This window comes from Oncorhynchus tshawytscha, linkage group LG06 (genome assembly GCF_018296145.1).
Source record: "Oncorhynchus tshawytscha isolate Ot180627B linkage group LG06, Otsh_v2.0, whole genome shotgun sequence".
Taxonomy (NCBI): Eukaryota; Metazoa; Chordata; class Actinopteri; order Salmoniformes; family Salmonidae; genus Oncorhynchus; species Oncorhynchus tshawytscha.
In genome coordinates this window covers 52467541-52478086 of record NC_056434.1, presented here as the reverse complement: position 1 = coordinate 52478086, position 10546 = coordinate 52467541, and the positions used below count along the sequence as shown (strand labels likewise).

General features: G+C 43.7%; 1 protein-coding gene across 2 annotated transcripts in view; it reads right to left on the bottom strand.

Annotated features, from left to right (window-relative positions):
- Nucleotides 1–1782: 1782 nt before the first annotated feature.
- Nucleotides 1783–10546, bottom strand: part of LOC112252711 (cyclin-dependent kinase 17-like) — a 51115-nt gene continuing 42351 nt past the window's right edge. For both annotated transcript variants that reach the window (XM_042323377.1, XM_042323378.1), the window contains exons 6-16: nt 9864–9920; nt 9259–9468; nt 8820–8882; nt 8368–8491; nt 7964–8084; nt 7541–7638; nt 5191–5296; nt 4390–4432; nt 3967–4057; nt 3654–3731; nt 1783–3436 (exon numbers count right to left, since the gene is read on the bottom strand). In XM_042323377.1, coding sequence (XP_042179311.1) covers nt 3399–3436; nt 3654–3731; nt 3967–4057; nt 4390–4432; nt 5191–5296; nt 7541–7638; nt 7964–8084; nt 8368–8491; nt 8820–8882; nt 9259–9468; nt 9864–9920 — 1029 coding nt within the window. In that variant the 3' untranslated portion in view covers nt 1783–3398. The remainder of the gene's footprint in view (nt 3437–3653; nt 3732–3966; nt 4058–4389; nt 4433–5190; nt 5297–7540; nt 7639–7963; nt 8085–8367; nt 8492–8819; nt 8883–9258; nt 9469–9863; nt 9921–10546) is intronic.

Below are 10546 nucleotides of genomic sequence, written 5' to 3'. Positions count from 1 at the left end.
CCTTCTGGTCTTCATATTATACGATGTACAGTATGTATGTATGTATGTATGTATGTATGTATGTATGTATGTATGTATGTATGTATGTATGTATGTATGTATGTATGTATGTATGTGGTGTGTATGTACAGTGGGGCAAAAAAGTATTTAGTCAGCCACCAATTGTGCAAGTTCTCCCACTTAAAAAGATGAGGCCTGTAATTTTCATCATAGGTACACGTCAACTATGACAGACAAAATGAGAAAAAAATCCAGAAAATCACATTGTAGGATTTTTAATGAATTTATTTGTAAATTATGGTGTAAAATAAGTATTTGGTCAATAACAAAAGTTTCTCAATACCCTTTGTTGGCAGGTCAAACGTCAAACGTTTTCTGTAAGTCTTCACAAGGTTTTCACACACTGTTGCTGGTATTTTGGCCTATTCCTCAATGGAGATCTCCTCTAGAGCAGTGATGTTTTGGGGCTGTTCCTGGGCAACACAGACTTTCAACTCCCTCCAAAGATTTTCTATGGGGTTGAGATCTGGAGACTGGCTAGGCCACTCCAGGACCCTGAAATGCTTTTTCCTTCGTTGCCCGGGCGGTGTGTTTGGGATCATTGTCATGCTGAAAGACCCAGCCACGTTTAATGTTCAATGCCCTTGCTGATGGAAGGAGGTTTTCACTCAAAATCTCACGATACATGGCCCCATTCATTCTTTCCTTTAACACGGATCAGTCATCCTGGTCCCTTTGCAGAAAAACAGCCCCAAAGCATGATGTTTCCACCCCCATGCTTCACAGTAGGTATGGTGTTCTTTGGATGCAACTCAGCATTCTTTGTCCTCCAAACACGACGAGTTGAGTTTTTACCAAAAAGTTATATTTTGGTTTCATCTGACCATATGACATTCTCCCAATCTTCTTCTGGATCATCCAAATGCTCTCTAGCAAACTTCAGACGGGCCTGGACATGTACTGGCTTAAGCAGGGGGACACGTCTGGCACTGCAGGATTTGAGTCCCTGGCGGCGTAGTGTGTTACTGATGGTAGGCTTTGTTACTTTGGTCCCAGCTCTCTGCAGGTCATTCACTAGGTGCCCCCGTGTGGTTCTGGGATTTTTGCTCACCGTTCTTGTGATCATTTTGACCCCACGGGGTGAGATCTTGCGTGGAGCCCCAGATCGAGGGAGATTATTAGTGGTCTTGTATGTCTTCCATTTCCTAATAATTGCTCCCACAGTTGATTTCTTCAAACCAAGCTGCTTACCTATTGCAGATTCAGTCTTCCCAGCCTGGTGCAGGTCTACAATTTTGTTTCTGGTGTCCTTTGACGGCTCTTTGGTCTTGGCCATAGTGGAGTTTGGAGTGTGACTGTTTGAGGTTGTGGACAGGTGTCTTTTATACTGATAACAAGTTCAAACAGGTAACGAGTGGAGGACAGAGAAACCTCTTAAAGAAGAAGTTACAGGTCTGTGAGAGCCAGAAATCTTGCTTGTTTGTAGGTGACCAAATACTTATTTTCCACCATAATTTGCAAATAATTCATTAAAAAATCCTACAATGTGATTTTCTGGGGGTTTTTCTCTCTAATTTTGTCTGTCATAGTTGAAGTGTACCTATGATGAAAATTACAGGCCTCTCATCTTCTTAAGTGGGAGAACTTGCACAATTGGTGGCTGACTAAATACTTTTTTGCCCCACTGTATGTGTCTGTCTGTCTGTCTGTCTGTCTGTCTGTCTGGGATAGAGGCTAACTAGAGGAACAGATGGAGCAGAAGTAACACATCAGAAGGAGAAGTGTTTTTCATCTTCAGTTTAATTGTATTTTCTCAGATTTGTTTTTTTATCAAGCTCAAAAATAAGGAGGGCATCCCAACAATATGCCACACCAACAATAACAATGATCCACAAATAAACCTAAACGGAATAGTATCATAAAAGGTAACAGGTAACACTGTTAAGTAGACCGTACGCAAACTCAGTACTGTATTCACTAGGAAAACTGGGCCTGTATTCATAAAGCGTCTCCGAGTAGGAGTGCTGATCTAGGATCAGGTCCTCCCTGTCCATGAAATGTTACTCGCAGTCTCTTCTCCGAGCCGCTGGAGCGCGCAGAGCCGAGTACCCAGAGTCTTATTCATTACGATCATAAATGGTATAACTGATCCTAGATCAGCACTCCTACTCTGAGAGGCTTCATAAATATGGGCCGTGGACGAGTACTAAGAGCACCCTGAATATAATTGGAAGGGTCCATCTGAAATAGCACCCTATACTCTACTACCTTTGACTAGAAGCCCATAGGCTCCGGTCAAAAGAAGTGCACTATATAAGGAGTAGGATGCTATTTCGGAAGCATCCGAGAAGTTCAGTGACTGTATGTGTGCTTCTTTTCCCATACAGAGCATGCGTGCAACACAATTATGATGAACGCAATTCAAAATAAGGAACCATTTTACAGATGGTTGAAGGAGGGTTCGGGAATGAATGGATGGATGACAGTGGTTGGACAGTGCAGTGGGATTTCAGCTCCGCTCACACACCCTTCATGACAGACACAGGAAGTTTGGTGCAGTAAGAGAGAAGAGTTGTCATCATGCGTTCCAGGTCGCCCACGGTACACTGTAGTTACGTTGTGCAGGGTATTAGATTGTCAGGTCATATTGATATATTTACAGAAATTTAAATAATGCAGTACAGTGGAAGCTCCAGTTCTAACAACTAACCTGTTTTCACCAAAGCCAATCACTGTTCCCATATCTTCTATAAAAATGGAGATACAGTATCTCAGGTTGACAGCAGGTGGATATGGTCAGGGCTGAACTGGCCTCAACAGTATCTTGTGAAATGAAAGGTCCAGAAATATGGATGACGTTTGAATACATCCCCGTTGCACGTCAACAGGTGAGAGAAAATCCAAAACGTCAGACTGCAACAGCGAAGATGTCGGTCGGGTCAGGGTCGGTCGGGGTCCGTCTGTCTGTCTTACACTCACACACACACACACACAGAGGAGTTTTGAGGTGGAAATAATAGAGATGAATGATGACAAAACCACAAAAAGAATAAAACACCACTTCAAAATAATGAAAAATCTATACACATTGCATGTTTTGTTTTTTTAAAGTGACTGAGCCAGTTAGAATCTTCTAGACAGTAGTTGGATTTTTAGCAGCAAATTCTCTCTTCCCCAATAAATATAAATGTATAAATGTCTCTTATATTGGGCCAGTTTCACTGAGCCAGAACCCCAGGGGCCAAACTGTAGTGTAGATAGGGGACCCTGGCAGGTGGAGGGGGGGCCACACAGAGGGAGGAGGGGGTATCCTACCCCCCTGGCCCTAGTAGACGTCCATCTCTGGGACTGAACTATCTCTGTCTGTATGACTATACAGTTAGCTGTTGAACAGGAACCTAGAAGAGCAGGCTCTGCCTTCTGTTCTTGCCGTTGCCTGAGAGATAAAACAAAAGCAAAGCACAAATTAATCATTTTAAGGGAATGGTTTTATCATTAACCACTAGGTTAATGAAGACTGTTAGGTGATAATAAATAAACACCCTTTTCAGGGTATTAATGTGTATTGAAATATTTGTAATTGTTTTTTGTTTTTTTTTGAAAAATGGAAACATAATAAGTATTAATATTGATCCCTGGTGGACTCCACTCACCTGACTCGGGATAGTTAGAGTTCCTATAGCCAGGATCTCTCTGCAATTGGACCTCCTTTAGCGTAAATAGGGATATGCCTGTCACGCACACACACACAAAAAGAGAGAAAAGGAAAAAAGATAAGGAGCCCACACCCCCGCAGAACAGCGTTACCATATAGCCAGAACAATTAGATTTCCATATTTAGAACACTCAGGGCTTTGTTACACAGTTGCAGCTGACTACTTGAGTGTGCAGACTGCAGACTAATATCACTAGAACAGTAAGCAGAGCCTGCCAAGTCTCCAGCCTTGCTTCCATCTCATCACTCACTCTCTGGCAGTGTGTATGCTTGCGTCCCCAGGCTCCTGAAGTAGGGCTGTCTCATTGACTCGTCTGCAGACATCCGCTTCTTGGACTCGTACTGGAAAAGCAACGACAGAGAAACATTACAGTGTGTGTGTGTGTGCCCCTCTATTGGAGAACTTGTGACAGACAAACATCACCACTCTGCAAATCAAATCCTGCCTACAGGAAGCTAAATAGTAAGTAATATGAATTAAATCATGTGCTGTACACATCTGCCTTTGGGTGAAGTTAGGATAGACCCCATGTTCACTAAGTTTTCCCTTACAATTCTATCAGTTTTGTGCAAGTACATTGTCCCAATGTAACAACAGCATGTTGCTGTTTTTCAGATACGATTCAGACGATTGTTATTGTTATCCGTCCCTAATCAACTATAGTGGAACTCACTTTTAGAAATGAAAGCAGCAGGTCAATGCCGTCAGTGTCCAACCTGAGAACAGAGATTCACAGAGAGAGAGAGAGTTAGAGAGAGAGAGAGGCAGAGAGAAACAGGGAGAGAAACAGGGAGAGAGAGAGGCAGAGAGAAACAGGGCGAGAGAGAGAGAGAGAGAGAGAAGCAGAGAGAAACAGGGAGAGAGAGAGAAATATAGAGGGGGAAGAGACAAGGGAGAGAACAGAGGGATAGGAGACAGAGAAACAGAGGGAGAGAAAGACAGTGGGAGGGAAAGAGAGGCAGAGAGACACAGAGAGAGTGGTGAGGGGGGGGTAGAGAACTGAGGGAGGGGTGTTAGATCAGTGGGAGTGACTCATGGTGGTGTAGCAAACTATAGGAAGGAAGCAGAGTTGACTATTCCACAGGATTTACTTCACAGGAAGTGAATCACAAACGCACAAGAAAGCAGCACAGCACAAAAGCACAGCACACACACACTTTTAGAAAACGCTTCTCTTACAAAGTCTTTTTTTGAAAGCAGAACGGCCAAGGTACTTCACTAAAAAAGAAACCTGGATTTTACACATAAGCCATTTACTTTGGGAGCTGACAATAGACATGTGGTGTAGCTACTTGTTTGTGGGAATCTGTGGAAATCGCGTTGGAAAAGTTGTCTGATAAGGGGTAAAATCCTAACTTACATTCAAGTCAAATGTTCACTTAGTCATACATTGATGACAATTTGAGATGGTTAGGACCATATTTATTCATATTAACCCCCTCAGCTCCAACCCCAGGCAGGCAGCCCTACATACCTGGGTGCATGGTTGATAAGGGGCTGTGTCTTGTACTTTGGGAACTTGTAGGACTTGAACTCGTCCATGGAAGAGATCCCAGGCCAGCTGTCCTCTGTAGGTGTGCCTGGTTCAGGGGGGTGGGGGAGAAGATTTTCAGACATGCAGGACAGTTTAAAGACCCAGTCAAAAACATGATTCTCCTGTGCTTTATATACAGTGCCTTGCGAAAGTATTCGGCCCCCTTGAACTTTGCGACCTTTTGCCACATTTCAGGCTTCAAACATAAAGATATAAAACTGTATTTTTTTGTGAAGAATCAACAACAAGTGGGACACAATCATGAAGTGGAACGACATTTATTGGATATTTCAAATTTTTTTAACAAATCAAAAATTGAAAAATTGGGCGTGCAAAATTATTCAGCCCCTTTACTTTCAGTGCAGCAAACTCTCTCCAGAAGTTCAGTGAGGATCTCTGAATGATCCAATGTTGACCTAAATGACTAATGATGATAAATACAATCCACCTGTGTGTAATCAAGTCTCCGTATAAATGTACCTGCACTGTGATAGTCTCAGAGGTCCGTTAAAAGCGCAGAGAGCATCATGAAGAACAAGGAACACACCAGGCAGGTCCGAGATACTGTTGTGAAGAAATTTAAAGCCGGATTTGGATACAAAAAGATTTCCCAAGCTTTAAACATCCCAAGGAGCACTGTGCAAGCAATAATATTGAAATGGAAGGAGTATCAGACCACTGCAAATCTACCAAGACCTGGCCATCCCTCTAAACTTTCAGCTCATACAAGGAGAAGACTGATCAGAGATGCAGCCAAGAGGCCCATGATCACTCTGGATGAACTGCAGAGATCTACAGCTGAGGTGGGAGACTCTGTCCATAGGACAACAATCAGTAGTATATTGCACAAATCTGGCCTTTATGGAAGAGTGGCAAGAAGAAAGCCATTTCTTAAAGATATCCATAAAAAGTGTTGTTTAAAGTTTGCCACAAGCCACCTGGGAGACACACCAAACATGTGGAAGAAGGTGCTCTGGTCAGATGAAACCAAAATGTAACTTTTTGGCAACAATGCAAAACGTTATGTTTGGCGTAAAAGCAACACAGCTCATCACCCTGAACACACCATCCCCACTGTCAAACATGGTGGTGGCAGCATCATGGTTTGGGCCTGCTTTTCTTCAGCAGGGACAGGGAAGATGGTTAAAATTGATGGGAAGATGGATGGAGCCAAATACAGGACCATTCTGGAAGAAAACCTGATGGAGTCTGCAAAAGACCTGAGACTGGGACGGAGATTTGTCTTCCAACAAGACAATGATCCAAAGCATAAAGCAAAATCTACAATGGAATGGTTCAAAAATAAACATATCCAGGTGTTAGAATGGCCAAGTCAAAGTCCAGACCTGAATCCAATCGAGAATCTGTGGAAAGAACTGAAAACTGCTGTTCACAAATGCTCTCCATCCAACCTCACTGAGCTCGAGCTGTTTTGCAAGGAGGAATGGGAAAAAATGTCAGTCTCTCGATGTGCAAAACTGATAGAGACATACCCCAAGCGACTTACAGCTGTAATCGCAGCAAAAGGTGGCGCTACAAAGTATTACCTTAAGGGGGCTGAATAATTTTGCACACCCAATTTTTCAGTTTTTGATTTGTTAAAAAAGTTTGAAATATCCAATAAATGTCGTTCCACTTCATGATTGTGTCCCACTTGTTGTTGATTCTTCACAAAAAAATACAGTTTTATATCTTTATGTTTGAAGCCTGAAATGTGGCAAAAGGTCGTAAAGTTGAAGGGGGCCGAATACTTTCGCAAGGCACTGTACATTCCAACACTGAGGTTGGAATAATACTGTGAAATTGTGAGAATGATGATAATGCCCTTTTAGTGTAAGAGCCGTTTGAAAAGACAGCCAGAAATTTCAGCCTGTTTGGGTCGGATGGAGTTTGGAGTTCCAAACCTCTTTGCCAATAACAGCAAATTTTCTGTGTTCCTCTCCTCACTCAGACCAGTCCAAGACAGTGCTAGCTAAATTAAACAATCACAGTACGGTACTTAATTGTTACCCACAAATTATCTGATATTGAGATAAAACAAACGGCTGCATTGGAGCTTTAATCATAAAAGATGACTTGCCTCGGTTAAAAATAGACTTAGATAAACTACTTTTCCAAAGACAATTGTATGTGTGGTGCTGTGACATATACAAGCAAACTAAAATGATTAACAACACACAACAGTGCACAACATTCAATTACATATGCAAGAGAGAGCAGAGAGCAAACTGATTCAATCGTAGCATGTCATGTGGTATTTGTGTTCCCGCCAACAGGTGGCAGCACTCACCCAGCAGTCTAAAGATGAGATGCAGTTCGTCCTCCACAGTCGAACCAGGGAACAGAGGCCTCCCGGCAGACATCTCATAGAATATACACCCCACACCCCTGGGGTCAGATGGATTAGGTTAGAGTTCAAATAGATGTAAAACAAGTCAATGCATGTCTTTATTAGGGGAGTCTATACACCCCCTTTCACTTAACTATCCCTGCCCTTCACTGTAAATTAGGTGCATGGCTATTCTCATTATTCAGGGCGTAACATAAGGACCGCCAAAAGTGTGACAGATATAGGGGTCAAGATGGCTTTCAGTTTTGCATATATATCATTCAGATTAGATTAAAAGATCAATGGCTCATTATAACCCTCAAGCAACGCTCATGGTTCCTATGTTGGTTCTCTCATGGTTCTAGATCACCTCAGCCCACTCACCACATGTCTATAGGTGTGGAGTACTCTGAGGAGCCCAGTAGAACGTCAGGAGGCCGGTACCAGAGCGTAACCACCTCGTTGGAGTACGTCTTAGTGGGGACTGACTTGGCCCGGGCCAGACCTGGAACAAAATAACAACGAGGGACATTTTAGTCAGACTTTACTGAATAGACAGGCTCAATGTCAGCAATCATGCCAAATTGAGCCAAGCTGACCTGGACTGCGCTGGCCTGGTTCCGCCTCCACCATAGTTGCTGGAACCAGACCATGGTTCCAGAAAATAAAAACATCCGAGCCAGCTCAGTACGGCTCATGTTAGCACGATAGTGTGAAAAGCGTACTTGAGGAACAACCAGCGTTTTCAACCCCTAGAACCCAGGGTAGAATGAGAACAGATCTCTCACCGAAGTCTGCCAGTTTGAGCTCTCCTCGGTCGTTGATGAGCAGGTTCTGAGGCTTCAGATCTCTGTGAAGAACCTTCCGTTTGTGACAGTACGCCAGCCCTCGCAAGATCTGGAACAAGAATATCTGAGCCAAAACAACAAAGATGTCAGCTCTCTCAAGGCAGCCAGATACTCGCAACTGTGTAAACACCAGCAAAATTATTTTTTTTCTATCTTAAGCTATGTGAGTGGGGGAAAAGAGTGTAATAGTTTCCCAAAAATCTCCATTGGATAAGAATGACTTTATTTTTACAGAGTGAACTTCCATTTGAGGTGTGACACATTTCAATTCTTCGAGTTGACGTTGCGCTAGTCACCAGCAGAGAGCAGAGCGAGGATGTTTTCTACTACAGAAGGAGCCTGGTCTCTGTGGAAACAGGCAGGCAAGCCTGTAGTGTACTGTAGACACTAACCTTGACGTTCTGCATGCTCAGGATGTTCCCACAGTCGTCCATGTACTGCTTCAGGTCCTTGTCCTGCAGGAGAGAAGACGAGATGAGTCACTGAACGAAGCAGCAACTCAGAAACACCACAACCCAATTACCTCGTACCCTCCACATCAACTCGGTACAGGTACCCTGTGAGTATAACCAAGTTATCATTTACTCGTTGTGTATTTATTCCTCGTATTTCTATTCTTTTTTCTGTTTCTCTCTCAGCATTGTCGGGAAGGGCCCATAAGAAAGCATTTCCCTGTTAGTCGACACCTGTTGTTGACAAAGCATGTGAGAAAAAAACCATTTGATTTGATTGATTGGACCAGGCTGTACTGTCCCTGAAACTATCATGTGCCGTCACATCATATTCTATCGTCAGTGATATGAGGCGTCAGAAAGAGGATGTCGTTCTCACCAGGTACTCGAAGACTAGCGTCAGGGACTTGTCGGTGTGGATGATGTCGTGCAGGGTCACTATGTTGGCGTGTTTCAGGTCCTTCAGTAAGGACACCTCTCTGATAGCAGTGCAAGGTGCTCCCTCCTCGTGCTCCAGTCTGATCTCCTTCAGAGCCACCAGGTTGTCTGTCAGTTTACTCCTTCCTTTAAACACTGTAGCATACGTCCCCTGGGGGGAGAGAGAGGGATAAGAGAGGGAGAGGGGGATGAGAGAGGTTGTCTATCAGTTTACTCCCCCCTTAAACACCGTTAGCATGCATACATCCCCTGGAGGGAGAGAGGGAGGGATAGAGAGATGGGTGAGAAACTTTAAAGCGAGACCTCACTTACTTCGGGGTCAAGATCATTTGAGATTTCTGTGCTTTGCTCAAACGGATCCCCTCACACACTGATTATCAGCTAAGAGAAGAGGTCAAGGTCTCTATTACCAGGTGAAGGGGCAATGACTGAGTGTCTAAGTCTAATTAATGACAATGGGAAACTAGCAGGTGTGGCCTTTAAGATAGCGGGAGATTTGGGAGTGGAAACACACACAAACACACACAGATAGACACAGACACACACCTCTCCTAATTTGTCCAGTTTGATGTAGGTCTCCAGCTTGCCGAATCCAATTTCTGACTAAGAGAGAGAAAAAGAAAGGAGTAAACAATATTATTAAATGAGGCTTATGTCCTTGTTAGCAGTGACGGGTTCACACACACACAGACACACACACGCAGGCATGCGCACACTTCACAAATCCTTCTAACGGCCTCACGTGTGCGTGTGTGTCAGAGAGAGAGCGTGAGTGAGTGAGTGAGTGAGTGCGTGCACATGTATGTGCGTGCTCTATATGTTTCCATCCCATCCCTTCCTCCACAGACTGGGGCTAATTCCATCTAACACTGGACGGACCATTAGCCTTTATGGCACGAGAGGGAGCAGAGGAGAGGCAGTTTGGTGCATGTGAGTGGAAGCATGTGATTCTCAACAGAACAGAGAAGCGTACTGTTCCTCTATTCTCATCCTGACAGAGGCAAAAGCATTAACACATACACTCACTCACACACACAGAACACAATTATGCAGTGTGCTCGCTGACAGATGCCTGAAGCATAAACACTAACATGGAGCACAATTATGCAGCGGTGCTGACGCAGGTCACTCTTAGGCTAGATGTAAACAGATGACAACAGGCAGAGTAGAAGAGACAGTCCAGCTGTGAGCCCTCTCTCATTTTCAGTCTCTCTTGGTCTCTTTCTTTC